Raw genomic sequence first — 16,307 nt, 5'->3', positions numbered from 1 at the left:
TTCTCTGTAATTAATAACAGTACTTCTAGGGCTGTTTTAGTAAAGCCTAAAGCTCTAATTGTTTGCCAGTAGTTTCTGTGAGAACAGGAGTAGAAGCAGCAGTTTGTCAAATATTCAGATTCTATTCTCAGGATGCTTTCTTTGGTATAAGATCARCCATAAAGGCTGTGGTTTTTATTTCTTCCCATACACTTCTCATTTAATTTATTTAATAAGTATGAGTTGGGGCACATACTTCCAAGTCAGCTGGAGATTTGAGTTAGTTTTGCATTTCCACAAGGTCCTGTTCCCCAAACATCCACTGACTTATTTCCTTTACTTGTAGTTTCTAGATGTAAATAATCCAAACAAACACGGATGTCCTCATCTAAGTTAGTCATTAGGCTCCTGTTGTCTGAGATAACTGGACTCAGAGGTGCCAATTTCTATCTCATCCTAGGTGCTTAGRACAGGTCCTTCAAAGGTGCAGTAGCTGCAGCCTTCTTGCTGCAAACAACAGAGAATCTCAGGTGACTTCACCGAGAAAGGTTTCTTTGCTGTTACTTTCTGAAAGGAAGTGAAATGAGTCCCACTATGGGTGCTGGTTCTYCACCTCTCACATTGTTCTGATCTCCCTGTTTGTTTTCACCACTTCTAGTCTGTCTCTTCAAAGCCAGCTGAAATAGCCCTTCTATTTCTGAGAAATTAATTGGGTAATTTCTATATCTTTGTATGTGTTRTATTGGGGTTTTAAAGAAGTCCTTTTATTTGATTTTATGAAAATAATTACTTTTGGTAGCTACTGCGTCAAATATCTGAGCACATATATTTCCTTTGTAGGTACCGGATTACAATGCTGTTATTAAGCAACCCATGGACCTTTCCACAGTTCTGTCCAAGATTGACATGCACAAGTACCCAACTGCAAGAGATTTTCTAAAAGACATTGATCTAATCTGTAGCAATGCTTTAGAGTACAACCCAGTTAAAGATCCTGGAGGTGAGGATGTGGTTTTATCCTAATTTGTAAACATTTTAAGTGTATAAATTGATAAATGTCATCTGTGGACAATAGATGTGGGATTAGATCATTCTGAAGATCCCTAGAGAACATTTCTGGCCAGGTTGTGAATGTTGCAGCATCAAATTAAACGATTTGGGCATGAAATTGTGTTAGACATGTTGATTGGCAAGTACTGCTTTTGCTTTAATAATTAACTTTCCTGTTGGCATGCTGAAAATGTTGACTGAGATAACCTTTCAGGACCTAGCTATGAAAAGAGCAAAAACATTCTAAGTAAACAAAATAAAGGGATTCATTGACTGGTAGGAAAGTACTCAATTCTGACTGTAAAATTTCAGATCGTCTCCTTAGGCACAGAGCCTGTGCTCTGAGAGATACTGCCTATTCCATAGTGAGGGAGGAAATGGATGAAGATTTTGAACAACGCTGCCAAGAAATCAAAGAATCTCGTAAGCAAAGAGGTACATTTTTTGATACTGAGGATTTAAAGACTTGTCTCAGTATTTGTAATCAGCCATGCAGCACACAGTTCGTTGCTCTCTCTTCTTTATTGCAAGGTTCAGACTGTTCTACGTCTTGCTACTGTCCAATGCCAAAGGAGAACTCTGTTCCTGGGTGTAAGAAAACAGATCCAAAGTGTAATGAAAAACTGCCAGTAGGCCCTGTGGATGCCAGTACCCCCTGCTCTAAAGGCAAGTTGTGTTTTACTCAGACTTTCTTGGAGAAGGTGCTAAAGTCTCTACTCTTGTGACCTATCAAGTTCCTGTGATGCCTGGTTCTTCATGCCAGAGGCATTAAATTTTTTAATACGCTGCAAAACATGGGATAAATCGAGAGGTCATTCATTCATCATGGTTGTGAAATTTGKCTGGTTGACATTGTAAGACGCTGCCCTTGGTGGCCCAACTGATATTTATTGTCTCCTACATTGCTACCTCTTGAATCAAAAAAAGCTGTGCATGACAGTTTCTGAATGCTTACATTGTTTTTAGTTATATGCAGCAGTGTTTTCCCCTTCCCTGCCCTCTAACATTAAACCCTATGCCACGTCTTACTGTGATTTCCAATTGAAAGGGAAAGGGTTAAAAAAGGAGGAGCAATAATAATGTAAAGGAAAGATCATTATTTCTTCAGTTTTTCTGTGAAAAGGACAGAAGGTAAAAGAGGCCTTGGGTTTCTTTTGGTTAAAGCACATGACGTGGTGTGACATTTCCTGGTCTTGCTGGCATGTTTGGAGAATTTTGCCAGTGGTTTGATCCATAGGCCTTGTGTGGTACTCCATGAATACAAAGAATTTCTTCAAGGCAAAATGCCAAGTTGGTTTTGAACAGGGTTAACTGAATCAGAAAGCATATGAGGTGTAAATCTCTATGGACGATTTTTTTTCTCCAGAAAATATTCCCTTAAAAGTGTCTCTTCAACCCCATCCTGTGTATAACTTGTGAAGTTTACAGATTTAGAGGGCTCATCTCCAAATGCTTTTCTGTTCACATATATTAAATCACATACTAAGTCACCGAAAATAACCTTGCTTTGCAGTAATACTTAGTATCTAAAGCACGACTTTTGTGTTCATAACCTCTTGAGGCTGATGGGTTTGTGAATTAAGTTCTGTAGCTGKTTTTTTKTTTTTTTAATCTATTAGCTAACTTACCCCATTAAATTGCAACTTTTTCTGTAGACACATGTCTAGGGAGATGGGCAATGGTACTTGTTTTCCTGTCGTTTCCCTTGTCAGTAAAGTAAGATGAGGATACTTCTTAAAGGAAGAACTGGTTTGGTAATGTTTTGGATGACTTTTGCTTGTATCTCTTTGTAGATAAGTCAAAAAGGAAACGCAAAAAGAGTAAAGTGTCTTCTAGTATCACAGCAAAGAGGAGGAATCTTCAGTTCAATAAAGAGAATAAAATTCCTGAAGACCAAAATGAAGTTGAGAGTAATGAAGAGTCTAACACAGATTGCACTGAATTTGCATCCTCTCAGGATACTCCTATTGAAGAACATGAACATGTACTTCAAGAACGACAGAAAAATGGGACAGAAAATGAAAGAGAGAGAGTTCTCCTTGTGAGTAAATCTTCTGGAAGAAGGAGAGAACATTCAGACCTAAGAGAGCAGAGTGAGATGCCAGATTGTCAAAAAGCTGGAACTTCTGAAGATGGAGGTTCAAATGGTAAGTGAAAGGTCAAACAGGTCATTTATCCCCTTTTTCTTCCTGAGGAGGGTTACACTACTTCCCAGGTTTTAGCCTTCTTGATTTCTGTGTTGTCTCTTTCAAATCAATGCAGTGTTTCATGTGTAATGGTGCTGCCCCTCAAGTTATGCCAGCCAAACCTGTGTATTTCTGCAGCTGCTGGGTTTMTGAGTCTCCAGTTAATTTTTCAGATGGTACCTAATTGAAAAACAATCATTGACTTTCTTTTACTGCATGAGGATCTTTTCAGCAATAAGAAGCGTAAATTAAAAAGCTGTACTTCAAGCAGTGTGGACCCAGGGTTATGTGGAACAGAAGAGTTACGTGCTAGTGTTTGCAGTGTAAGATGTGTTTTCTGACCTAAATTACTTGGGAGTTTTACAGTGCAATGCTGTAATGGCAATATGATTTTTTTTTCCCCTGGTTTTACCCTACCTTTTGTCTAGTGGTTTTTCTGTCCAAGTTTCTAATTTTTATGTAACAGTGATTTTTGCCAGAAAGGAGGTAAATGCGTCAAGCATTTATCAGTGAAAATGGTAACAGTTGTCTGTTACTGCAGAGAGGTTCTCTGTTCCAAGTACAGGATAGTTCACTCATACTGTGTTCCAGAGAAAGAGAAATCCTGACATAAGAAATTTGTGTCGTTCCAGATTTGTGGGTACACCGTATGACTCGTGCGAGATCTTCTCAGGTGGAAGAGAAACAGCTGGGATGTGTCGGAAAAGCARTGAAAATTGGCACACAGAGAGTGTTTGTGGATTACTGTGAGCTCAAAGTAAGTTTAAATTTTAATTTTGTTAATACCAAAGTAGGACATTTTCTTGCTACATACAGAGTTGTAAATTAARTCAGTTGTTAACTAATGCCAATTCAGACAATATATGGGAGAGACTATAGCTTGTGAAATAATTCAACCTATAATGGACTATGACTGCTGTTCTTGCTTTTGGTGGACTGAATTTTAGGAGACTGGGTTCTCTCCTAATTTTTATTGTAAAAGGGCTTGTTAAAATTTTTAATAGCCCACTGACAAACTGCTAGTACTGTTAGTTATTAGTGTCTTGGCAGTTTTTATGATGGTCTGGGGAGTTGTTTTGTTTGTTGTTTGTATAGTTTCATTTATTAGGAACTGGAAGAGTACCTTGATTTTTAGCAGAGATTACTTTTGACTTGAAGTTTGCAGGTTAAACTAAAACTCATCCTGGATAAAATACTAATACCTGCTCTTCTCAAATGCTTTCAAAATCTGGTGATAGAACTTTTTGTTCATATAAGTACACTGTTGCAAGGTTTTTCCAGTCCCCTGTAGGAGAGAAGTTGCTATCCTAGGATACAGTTGGAGAAAGGGTCAAAAATGTGCCTAGCTTCCAAGGAGTAAAAAAATCCTTTGCATAAATTGGATAGRGTAGAAGGACTTGGCCTTCTTCAGGTGAGGAGAATTAAGGAAATTGCTAGACTGAGGTCGTGGAGGTTGGTCAAACCAGAGTGGGCTGCTATTTACCTGCCATGATAAGAAATGGAGTGAGAAGAGAGAAATTAACGTTTTAAGCCTGGCATCCTAAGCAAGCAATTTTCATGGAGTTTTGTTCATAGAATGATAGAATATCCTGAATTGGAAGGGACCTGCAAGGATAGAGTCCAACTCCTGGCTCTGCAGAGGGCACCCCCAACAATCCCACCATGTGCTTGAGGGCATTGTCTAAATGTTTCTTGAGTTCTGTTAAGCTTGGTGCTGTAGCCACTTTCCTAGAGAGTCTGTTCTACTGCCTGACCACCTGACCACCCTCTCAGTAAAGAACTTCTTCCTTACATCCAACCTAAATTCTCCCTGACACAGCTTCATGCTGTTCCCTTGGGTTCTGTCACTGGTCACCAAAGAGCAGAGACAGAGCAGTGCCTGCCCTCCACTTTCCCTTGTGAGGAARCTGTTGTTCATGTCTGCCTGTGTAGAGAATCCACATAGGTTTTTCTAGAGTCAGGGTGCCAACAGCATGTGCTCTGAAGGTACTGCCCACTGGAGAAATGGGACAGTAGAGCTCTTACAGGTGTTTCAGCTGTGGGGACAGAGCCACAGTCATGAAACWGGTCTTTTAGAAAACTTGATTCCTTAACATGGGTGTCACTGGAACTTGCTGCTTGTGCCRGAGAGCCTCTTTGGAACCTACCTGCAGGCAGTAAGCTGGGTGAACCTCCAMACTGTAGCTGCTTGGTTTTGTTTGGGCTAGTTTTATTGTTTGAGGATTTGATTTTGGGTTTTTTCATTTATTTGCTTGGTAATAGAATGTGATGATCACATACAAGAGCTTGCAGTCACCTATGTGGCTGGAATTAAAAAGTTTCTTGCAGGATGTTGGCCGTACACCTGTGCCATGTCCTACCTTTTCTGTTTGCAGCTTATCTTGTGCTATTCTGAACTCTGGTTTCCATTTTTTTTCTTCAGCAAGTGTTGCATTCTATCTCCGTGGTAACTGAGAACGTCAGTATATTTCGCATGGAAAAACTATATGCTGTTCTTAGCCAGTGCATTTACCAACATCGGGAAGATGGTGACAAAAATGAATTACTGAAGGTAATTTCTTTGATCTTGTACCACTTTCTGTCACTATTAAGGGTGTATGTATGTGTTATGCACGKGTATRTGTACCCTGTGAACATCACAGTTATTTAGCATTATTTGTTGCTGCTTAGTTGCCTSTGTTACAAGATTTGTTCATTACAGTCTTGAAGACATTGATCCATATTGCAAAACCATTGTTACATTTGGCTTAGTTGTTGGCAGTTTCAGCAGGAAAAGGCTTGAAGACGATGGGTCCTCCCACCAGAGCCCTCCCAGAGCAGTTAACCTCAGTCTGTCACTACTCCTGCTCCAGAACCTTTTCAGTGGTGGGGGGGCTCYGAAAGGAGGGTGATTTTCTCAGCCTGTCACTTCCTTGTTCTTCTCTTGCCAGCAGTCACACATAGTAACACTTGTCTAGTAGTCATTCCATTCTTGAAAAGAAACTAAGCGTGAGACATAACAAGAGACTTGAGTCTCTAGTCTCACCAGACTTTTTTCACTAGCACAGCTCAAGCACCTTTAATTTCATGTATGGAGAGTTTCCTGCCTATGAAGATTTAATGATAATGAGTCAAATTCTCTAATCTCATCCTCTAAGAGAGGACTTCCAAATTGTCAGAACTTGGCAGAAAATATTTCACAGGAACCCATGGTCCCTGTCTGGCATTCCAAGTGTTGAGTTGATAGAGGTTGGATATTCAGTCTTCAGCTTCAAGATCCATGAATCCATTGTCAGGTGGTCAACGTAAGAAAACATAAATTTCTTTATGCCTCTCAGTCTTTCTTAAAAATTCCAGGAAGCCTCTTCTCCTGGGTCCTGGTCATCTTGGTCTCTCCTTCCACATCTGATAGAGAGTCAGAACAGGTGCTTTGCTCTGACTGTGCAACAGTGAGGATTACTTGGTTCACGGATGTCATTCCTGAAAAATGTAACCTTCTTTCATCGATCATAATGACACGTCTTAGCATGAGAAGGGATTTGTTTGTTATCTTGGGGCTTATGAGCTTTTGTGACAGARCTTGATTTCTTTGCTTTCTGCTTCTGTGAGCTTTAACCAAAGATATCTCCTATTCAGAGTGACTGCACAAGTCAGTCCAGGAGCAAGTTCTACTGTATGAAGACAGAGACTTTAAAAAGTATTTATTCACAGTGCAGAAAAGAACAGATCAGCATTTAGTTGTGGCTCTTCAGGAACCATATCCTCTAATTGTTGAGATCACTGTTGGTAGAGATCCATAGTCCCCTGATACAGATCCCTGCAGTCTTTCTGGCCTACTCTCAATTTGGGTGCAAAAGGATGTRTTGGTAGCCAGTGAGTATAGAACAACAGTGATGGTGGTAGCACATGTATTGGCTAAATCATTACTAACATTTGTATGCACAGATCCTTGCTTCTTTGGATGAAGAAGTAAACAGGGTTCTTAAATCTGTATTCACACTGACTCCTAATTTGTCTGTTTTTCTTCTTAGGCAATGAAGAAAGAAATTACAGCCTTCAGTGATACTTGATTTCAGCATACTTGACATACTCTGTAATGTTTTCTTTTTTATTGCATGATGTTTTCTTTGCATAGTTCAAGAAATAATAGTTCTACAATATATTTATACACATATTAAACAAAATTATCTTAAAATTTATTAAGAAAGCTCAAATAAAGTCATTTAATGACTTATTTGATATTTCCCTTCTAGATATGTATATTTTAATGTGACATACTGCTGTGATTACCTTTGGAACTCAGCAGATCTGAACAGATAATTTCAGTACCTCTCTTTAAAAGAAAACCTAACTTGAAACAAGCCAAGATTTGCTACTGTAACTTTCTAAGGTAAAGTTTAATCATGCCTRTAATAATGACAATCTTAATACTGGAGAAAAGCATTTTAATATAAATTGTTAATTCATCAAAAATGACCTGTAGTTGAATTAAGCTGTAAATAGTTTTCTAGTTACCTGGGAAGAATTATATCTGTTTATTACATAAAAGTGAATATATTGTTGGCGATAAATATATTAAAGTAAAAGTAAAGCAGCACCCTGTTTTGAAGAAGTATTTATCTTCAAACCAGCAGAGAATTTATCTGTTAATTTGATAGTTATTAAAAAAAGAATAAGACAAAGTTTAACTATATGAGAATAAAATTTATATAAATTGTGATAAAATATGTGGCATGACCCTTTGCTCTTCTGTTCTGTCACCTCACATACACAACATGTGGCGATACTGAATGCCAAACTGTGCAATCCCTCTCTGTGTGTTTTTGGTTTCTTACCTCTCACTTTGTGTCCTTCTAGTATGTTTGTTCAAACATTTGTGTGCTATGCAGATTTTTTTTTCTCTGTATTGTTGGGCGGGTATTAATAAAAAGTTCATCTCTTTTTACTGATGGGTTGTCTACTCTATTTGAATTACAGAATAGTTTTGATCAATGCAAGATTAATAATAAGACACCAGATATTGAGATTTTAAAATAAGAACTACCTGTGATTTCTTACCCAGTCAGTGTATGGGTTATACAGCAAACACAAGCTCAAGAGAAAGAAACAAAAGCTCAGGAGAAACAAAAATTATATTGAAAAAATAAATCTTAATATAATTTATTACTTTGGGAATGTAATAAGTGAACTAATGTCCTTAACTTGATCTCCACTGTGGCTGCCATCACCAGTTTTGATGTGGCTTGCTGAGTGCATCCCCTAAGAGAGCTGTTTGGAAAACTGAACAGGAGYGAGTGTGAAATTAAGGAACCAGTAATAGCCCTAGGATCAAGACTTCTGTTCTTAAAATGCCTTCCKCGCTGGCCCTAATGGCAACAGGATCCTGTACGGCGGCAGATTTTAAACAATRTTTCCAATTCTGTCAATCTTCAACTGAGCAGTTAAGGGTTCCTACACACCACATCTTTTTTCTTTCTCAGGGAAACAGTCACATTTTAGTGTCTGACCCAAAATAGCAGAGTGAAGAGAGAAATAGTATATGGGAACAACGTTTTTGAGAAGACTGATTCAAATATTTTCTCTGTACTAAAGGGAGAGAGGTCTCCTTTCTCCAAATTCTCTTACTAACAAAAAAAAAAAAACAAAAACGTACACAACCAGGTGAGGGAAGTGTGTTTTTCCCCAGAGCCGCTCTTCTGTATTCAGTCGCCTTCGTTTGGGGCTCGGGACTCTGCAGCCGTGTCTTCCCTAGGAGCGAGCTCCGGGCGCGAGTGTTAAAARCCCTTCCTGGGGCGGGGACGCTCCAGTCCCTACACCGCGTCCCTACAGCSCGTCCCGGGCGCGGCGGGAGGGCCGAGCGCGGAGCCGAAGTTTGTCAGCGGAGGAAGGGCTGTGGGGGCGCGGCTGCCGCCCGGGAGCTCCGACCCCGCTGTACCCGCTCCTCCCCGCCCGGCCGAGGAGCCGCCGGTGCCCCCGGGCTGCGGCGCTGCGGTGCCGGGGCAGCCCCCGCGCCCGGTGTCCGCCGCCTGACGGGCGGAGCGGCGGGAGCGGCTCCGCCCCCGCTCGCTGCCAGGGCGGCTGAGGCAGTGGCCGTGCTGTCCGCGCTCGCCGCGCTCCGGCCCCGGGGCAGCGCCGCGCCGGGAGGATGCGAGTGGGCGCCGCGGGGCGAGGCGAGGGCGCGGGCGGCCGCGGCGTTGGGAGCTCCCGGCCCATCCGCCGCCCCCCCGCCCCGAAAGAAGTGCAGTAGTTTGTGAAGCGCAAGATGGCGGCGCGGCCGTGAGCGCAGGCGGCGGGCGGGCGGCGGCGCGGGCTGAGGGGGCGAGGCGGAGCGGCGCCGGCAGGTAGGGGCTCGCCGAGGGGGGCTCTCGGCGGCGGGAGGCGGGAGGGCAACCCCGCTCCCCGGGGAGGCGCGTCCTGCGTCCGCCCCCGCTTCCCCCGGGAGCGGGCCGGACGCTCCCCCGGCGGGGACGGGGCCCGCGGGGTGGGCGCGGTGGGGCGACCGCGCCCCGCCCGCCTCCCCATTGTCTGGTGGCGGCGCTGCCCCCGCGGCCGGGGGTCATCGCCCGTCGGGGGCGGCAGGCTCCGGGCAGGCTGGGGGAAGCAGAGCGGAGGCAGAGCCGTGGCATCCCTTGGAAGCGAATTGTGTGTGCCCACCGCCCCGGCTCGCAGTCGGGTCAAACCCCTCCGAGCCCGAGGACGAGCTTATCTCTTTCTTCCTCCACGTCGTGCCGGGAGCCTGTGCGAGGCTTTGCTTGCCACAGGGCGGAGGAAGATCCGTCTGACTCGTTAGTCGGAAAGGAGAATGAAGAAGTTCAATCCCGATGCGCCCAGAGGAGCCGGCGAGTTCCCGCTCGCTGTCACCGCTGGCGCTCAGGCAGACGGACGGASTGACAGACTGATGGCAGGCAGCGAGCCATGAAGTTCTGGCTCCAGAGTTGCTTTGCATCCCGTGGCGTTGCGGTGCGGGGGCGAGCCTGGAGGAACAGTAGCGTGTATGTGCAGGCAAAGTTGGGGAAGATGTCTGGTTTACTCTTCTGGGGGTGCCTGGGTGTTGGGGTGTGTTCTGATGCTCAGCTCTCCCCTATACCAGGATGTGCAGCACTGGAAACCAACACCGACTTCTGTAAACCATGTAATGGAGGCAGTTCTGGATCTCTGAAAGGGCTCAGAGTATCTACAATAGTGAATGTTATCTGGTAGGTACTTGCACTTTATTTCTGAGCTGCTTGGTAGGTTAAATAGTTAATTGAAAGATGGAGAAGTTTTCGGTGCACAGTGTCATRTAAAATAACAAGGGCTGAGATGTCTCGGTCTGCAAGCTGGCATATACAGAAAGTATATTGAGCGTTTCAAAGTGCATGTAAACATCGTGTAAATAAAAAATGGATTTTGTTATGAAACTTGTTACATGAAAACATACATTCTCTCAAACGTAGGAATGAGAGAGGAATTTTAAAAGCTGTACTGTTGGTTTTCACCAGCGGTCTGTTTTTTTTGTTTTTATTCATAAGGATTTCTTGCCAAAAAAAAGCTTGTGAGTACTTACAGAAACCCTGTTTAAAACAACCTGTGTGATGCAGACTAGGAGAGACTGCCCTGAATKAAGACCTCTTGGAATAAAAATGCATCACTTAGAAACCCTTTTGTTACTTTCTTCAAACGTTGCCAGCAAGGCAGTCTGTTTTCGTTCGTGTTGTTAAATGAATTCCCCTGAGCGGATTAGAAGTAGATGCCATTTTGTATAGCTGAAATTATTTGCTTTTAAATTTAGGCTAGTGGTTYTTGTATCTTTGCTAGACTAAAAAGCCCTCTGCTATCACATTTGGATAACGTGTGTGTATGTTTACTATGATTGTCGCCAAACTTGACTTTGTAAAACATAGTACTTCGAGGTAGAGCTTTCCTTTGTGAGGCTTACTTTTCTGCTCTCCTAATGTTTCTTATGGCTCTTTTGTGGATTATTTTCTCTCTTGCAACACCTCTCTTGATGACCTGTAAATGCTTTAGCTGGATCCAGTATCCCAATATCTAGCCTTAATTGTTGTCATTTATAACTTGTTTATTACAAGAATAGACAATATTTATCACAAAGTTTGTCACAATACTTATCGTTGGAGACTTAGAGCTGTGTATTGAGCAGTTCTCCCTTTTGTAGATTCTCGGTACTGAAGAATTTTGATCAAATAATGGACTTTGTAATATTTCTAGGATTCYTTTTGTTCCTAATGTACCCAGAAGGCTATTTCTTGTGTCTTTTACTTCACTGGACAGTCTGTAGCATTTCAGTTAAGCTTACTGCTATTGCGGAGATTTCTCCCTAGTTTTCCCATCATTTGTTTATAGGTAGTCTGGGGRAAAGGTTCAAATTTTGGGTTAACTTTCTCATCTAGTTATGATTATTGACCCATCAGTTTGTAACTTTAGAAGAGTCTTATTTGAAAAACAGACATTAATCTTTGAAGTCAGATTCTTTCCTTAAGTCTGAGTTCAGGATTTTTTGCTTTACGAAGCTGGAACTTTTAAAGAAACAAGTACACATAAACTGTGGTTTTTCGTTTGTGCATAATAAATACAGCCAAGGCACAATCACTTGCAGCTAAGCTATGGCTARTCTTTTTTTTGGTGATCAGTTTCTCTGTACCTGTCGAGTCAAGGTCCAATAAAGATTTCACGGTATCAAATTCAGTGTTTTTGTGTTTTCTGAGTTTTGTAAATCCTGAGCCTGCTGTAAAATTTTCAGAATGATCAGTGTCTGTTAAAATCCTGTGTGATAACGGTTTTGGGGTCATGGCATGAGGGAATGTTCTGTGCATTTTTAGCTGAGTGCATGGACAATCTGTTCTCTTCTGTGTATTAACAGTCAATATTCCCTCTCCTTGTGCTTTAGATGCAGGGTCGTTGATCCATAAATGTCCAAGATGGTTTGCCTCTGAGTTGTCAGKGGCTTGTAAACAAGTGATGCAATTTTAAGTATAGTCCCATTTTCCCTTTTGTTTGCTTCCTATTTCCTAAATAGGCAGCAATAGTGATTTCAGCATTCTGTTTGTGTAKCTACCTGTCAGTAGCATCGCCTTTGTTAAATATACACCTATAAGAACACAAGACAAATAATAGAACATTGTATTCTTAAAGYTTGTAATATTGTCAAATCAGGCATTAAATGGATGTGATTACTTATGTTTTCAGCTTTATGAGTTCTGTTAATTCAAATTTGGTGTATTTTATTCCAATTCATATTTTCTCTTTAAAAAAAAAATTAACATTTTCATGGCTAGTTCAGGACTTTCCCAAATAGTCAAATCATTTTTCTGCATAAACAGTTCTTTCTTTTTTTGTGGAGGTGGAAGCCACCWAAATGTTGCATTTCCCTATCCTGTACCAACCAGATGGCATTTCATAATTCTGTGCCTTGCATCACTTTCACTGATGGTTCATTTCCAGTTTTGTGGTCTTTCTGTCCAGGAACTGGACAGAACTTAAGGAGGTCCACTCAGGTCTTTTCCATGTCCTTTAGAGTTCAGTGAACTGTAATGTATATCTTGAAACAGTGCCACTGCTATCAGTGGWGTCTTTCTAACCAGCTGCAGAGATCAGCCCAAATTGAGCAAAAGTCTGCTATTGTCACTTGTTAGAAGATGTGTACCACTTTTATCCTTAAGAGCTTTGAAACCATAGTAAATATTACAGTTCTGTATTATTCACTGTAAAAGAGTATCATCTAAATGGGCAGAAACTTGAATGTAGCATACATTTATTATGACATTAAAATGATAAGAAGACACATTGTCGTGCTAAAGCACACAATATCGCAAAATTGCCGACAACTAAAGGGAGAAGAGATTTAGCATGATTGGAGAACCTTTAGGAAAAATTGTGAGAACTTTCACTATGCTACTTTTTGCACTCCTTAAATTATGTCAAAGGTAGCAAAGAACTTTATGTTGCAAACATTCTTTAGCATAACCTCTGCTTGTGCCTGACAGGTCTAAAAGAACTTACTATATTGTACTTCAAAAGAACATGTTCCATATCATGTTTGGAGCCATTTAAGAAAGTGACTTTTTGATATTTTAGGTTCACTCCTTGCGACTTGGCGTTCTCTGGTGACGTTTTGTAATATGCTGCTCATCTTCCTTGTCTCATGGTCTCACTAGGATTTGGAGGAAGTTCACATGCTTTGAGGGGACCCACAATTTGATGTTATTGCACAAGCAAGACTTGAAGGCTGACAGTTTTGTTTAAAGAGTGGGCAGACAGAACTGTGTAGTGAGGCGCGTGTAACGCCAGCCCTCGCTGCTTGGCAAAGCCAGCRTCGCTCTGCGAGCGCCAAATTCACCCCACCAGACAGAAGGACAGAAATGAGCTTTTGAACTTTCTAATGGTTATGGTAAAAGCTCCACATGTTCAAAGCATCTTTGAACCACATTTATTAGATGGAAAATAGCTGTTAGCTCACAATGAAATCTGTGAATTGGGCAATCAGAGATTTTAGGGCTTGAATCATTGGTTATAGGTTAGGGCCAATTATTTTAACATTATCTTAGCTTAGAAAGATGCCAAGAACGTCATAGATGGAAATGCATGTTTGTATAGTCCAAGCAATCTTGGTAGAATTCTCTAAGCTTGCTTTTCCTAAAGCTATGAAATAGATCAGCATACACAAAATATGGTACTAATGTGATTACTTTCCTCCCTGTTATTAATGCAAAGACTTGGTTTGTATGTCAAAATGCTGTTGATTTTAAAACTCTCCTACTGGCTCCAAGCATGGSTGTAAGGCTCTGTCTTGGTAATTAGGTCAGTTGAGATCTAGGAATGTTGTCTGCTTGAAAAAGAGTAAAGGGACAACAGTGGGGAAGGAATCAGGAAAGAACAGTTATTACTACATGACTGTAGAAGACTGGTAGTAAAGTGTTAGTTACAGCTGTGTGCTTCCTCAGAAAGTCCAGATTTCTTAATCTTTAAAATACCTTCAAAGTAGAACTGTGCTGTGTTTTTATATGTGGATCAGATACCTTCAGCAAATCAGTGGGAACTGATGGTGCTCTGGTAACCCAAGTTGTATCAGGAGGAGTTGGGTACTTGTCAGCAGTTGCCAAGTGAGTTAGATGGAGCAGTCATGAAAGCTCAAGGGTTTCTGTTTCTTAGTAGGATTTTCAGCAAGGTGAAAAGTGTCTGTAGATTGAGTGGAATTTTTGGAGCGTTCAGCACCAAACAATGTTCAGCCTTTTTTGCTCTKTTAAATACTTAATGGCTCTCTGTCCTCCGGACTTCTCAGGGGGGATCTGGTCTGACAAAAGGTTCACCATACCTAGAGTGTCATGTGAATTTCGGTTTTTTGTTCATGGATCAGTTTGAGGAATTGATGCCCATACAAGATCTCTGCCAGCATTGCAGGTATCTGCTTAAATATGATGCAAATACACACAGCTTCACTGCTTGTATCTTATGAGTGTTTTTCAGATTTGACTTCTTAATACATTTTACTTATATTTGTTGTTTTGACTTCTTAATACATTTTACTTAAATTTTAATAGTGAATGGAGAACTAATCTTTTTTTTTATTGTGTTAAAAGAAATCATTCGACATGCAAGAGAATATCTTTGGTGAGGGTTTTCTGTGAGATAACTTCAGCTTTGGATGTTTTATCAGTCCAAACCTTTTCATGTGAACTCTGATTCCTGACACTAGCTTTTTTTTTMAACTCTCTTCTTCCTGGGTTCCTCCAGGGGAAATATAAGACCTTGCTAGTATCAGCTGTTTGTTTYGTTTGGGGGAAAGGAGGGAAAAGATGGGAGAAAAGAATAATATTGAAGAAAAATAGGTTTACTCTTTCGACACRTAGTAAAGAAATAATCACTAGTACACATCCTTAGAAAGATGTATTAGCCATTGTACATAATATCCAGAGGAGGAAAAGTTTTACATCACAGTGTACACTGAAATTATAGTTTGGATTCCTTTGTTTTGAAAGCCTTCCAGTGTATTAATACTTGCGTGGATGATGACAAYGTGAGCACCATACTCTGATGTCACACACTGACAAAGAATGGGAAATACTTTGACTACAGTTCAAGCCAGATGCATATGGGCCCAAGGTAGTTCTAAGGGCAGAATTTGCAGCTATATACTGCTTTATAGGAGTGAATATCCTAATTCTAGATGTAATGCTCGATTACAGATAGTAATTACTGTCTGTGAATTGCTGAACAGGAGCCCTCTTCTTTACCAGACARTGTTCAAGCCCTGTTGCTGCAGAGAGCTGGCGAGAGGGAGAGACAGGCTGAGGGTGAGAGCTCAGTGGAGAGTTGGGACTGAAGATTGCTTTGTACCAGAGCAGTTTCTTCAGCACTACTTTGTGTAGCAAGATTCAGTCATTTATACCCAAAGCAATGAAATAAAAAGCTCAGTCAGCCATTTCATCTTGAGATACCCCACCCTCCAAAACAAATATTATAAAGAAAATGTAGGTTTTGGCCCATGCATATCCCACKAATTTCCACTGATTAAGTTGATGCTTGTAACTGGGGTGTAGACAGGCTGTGTTTTGCAAAATATATTTTTTGAATTTCTGTAGAGAGTTACAAGATTTATGTAATCCCTTTGATATTATATTTAACCAAATAACAGCTTGAAAAGGAAAGAGTCTGTTTAGTTTACCTTCATCTTAGATTCAGTTTTAATATCTAATGTTTAAATGGAGGGGGGATTGATCTTTATTCTTAATGATTCGTGCTGCCTCAAAGCACAGTGGTTTCTAGTTGTGTGCTGCCTTTCCCACTGGGGGATGCAAACAAAAGAACAATAATTTCAGACTCCTCCTTCAGTTTCCAAGAGAACCTTAGCTGCTCAGGGATAGCTTTGAATTTTAAAAGCATTTTTCTTCCAAATTATGTATTGATTGCACACAAAATAGCAGTGCTCTAATATGCAATTTAAAACAAATGCATGATGGTGCTCATTTGCTTTTAATGCTGCTTTTTCCAGCAGAAAAACAAAAAGGGGATTCTGTTCCCATAAGCCAGTCTTGCAAAATCCGTACAAACATTTATTAGTCTAGACACAAAATATTCTCACCCAGCCTCAGCTTGACGATGACAAAAAAAAAAAAA

At 41.0% G+C, this 16,307-nt stretch overlaps 2 protein-coding genes across 5 annotated transcripts in view; both read left to right on the top strand.

Annotated features, from left to right (window-relative positions):
• Positions 1-8,145, top strand: part of ATAD2 (ATPase family AAA domain containing 2) — a 29,626-nt gene extending 21,481 nt beyond the window's left edge. Inside the window, exons 22-28 of the mRNA XM_057368266.1 lie at positions 820-979; positions 1,342-1,464; positions 1,561-1,695; positions 2,823-3,176; positions 3,848-3,972; positions 5,638-5,766; positions 7,226-8,145. Of these exons, the coding sequence (XP_057224249.1) occupies positions 820-979; positions 1,342-1,464; positions 1,561-1,695; positions 2,823-3,176; positions 3,848-3,972; positions 5,638-5,766; positions 7,226-7,264 (1,065 nt within the window). The 3' untranslated portion in view covers positions 7,265-8,145. The remainder of the gene's footprint in view (positions 1-819; positions 980-1,341; positions 1,465-1,560; positions 1,696-2,822; positions 3,177-3,847; positions 3,973-5,637; positions 5,767-7,225) is intronic.
• A 1,117-nt stretch (positions 8,146-9,262) lies between these two features.
• The window catches only part of ZHX1 (zinc fingers and homeoboxes 1), a 34,647-nt gene continuing 27,602 nt past the window's right edge, over positions 9,263-16,307 (top strand). For 3 of the 4 annotated variants that reach the window (XR_008965469.1, XR_008965468.1, XM_057368226.1), the window contains exon 1: positions 9,263-9,535. The gene's annotated coding sequence lies outside the window, so the exon portion shown is untranslated. Of the gene's footprint in view, positions 9,536-10,326; positions 10,391-16,307 lie in introns of those variants that run through there. The other variant, XM_057368217.1, reaches the window with a different exon arrangement.

Source organism: Malurus melanocephalus, unplaced genomic scaffold (genome assembly GCF_030028575.1).
Source record: "Malurus melanocephalus ecotype Western Australia unplaced genomic scaffold, MMel_1.1 scaffold_3, whole genome shotgun sequence".
Taxonomy (NCBI): Eukaryota; Metazoa; Chordata; class Aves; order Passeriformes; family Maluridae; genus Malurus; species Malurus melanocephalus.
Note: the sequence above shows the minus strand (reverse complement) of the source record. Positions and strands in the feature narration are given on the sequence as shown.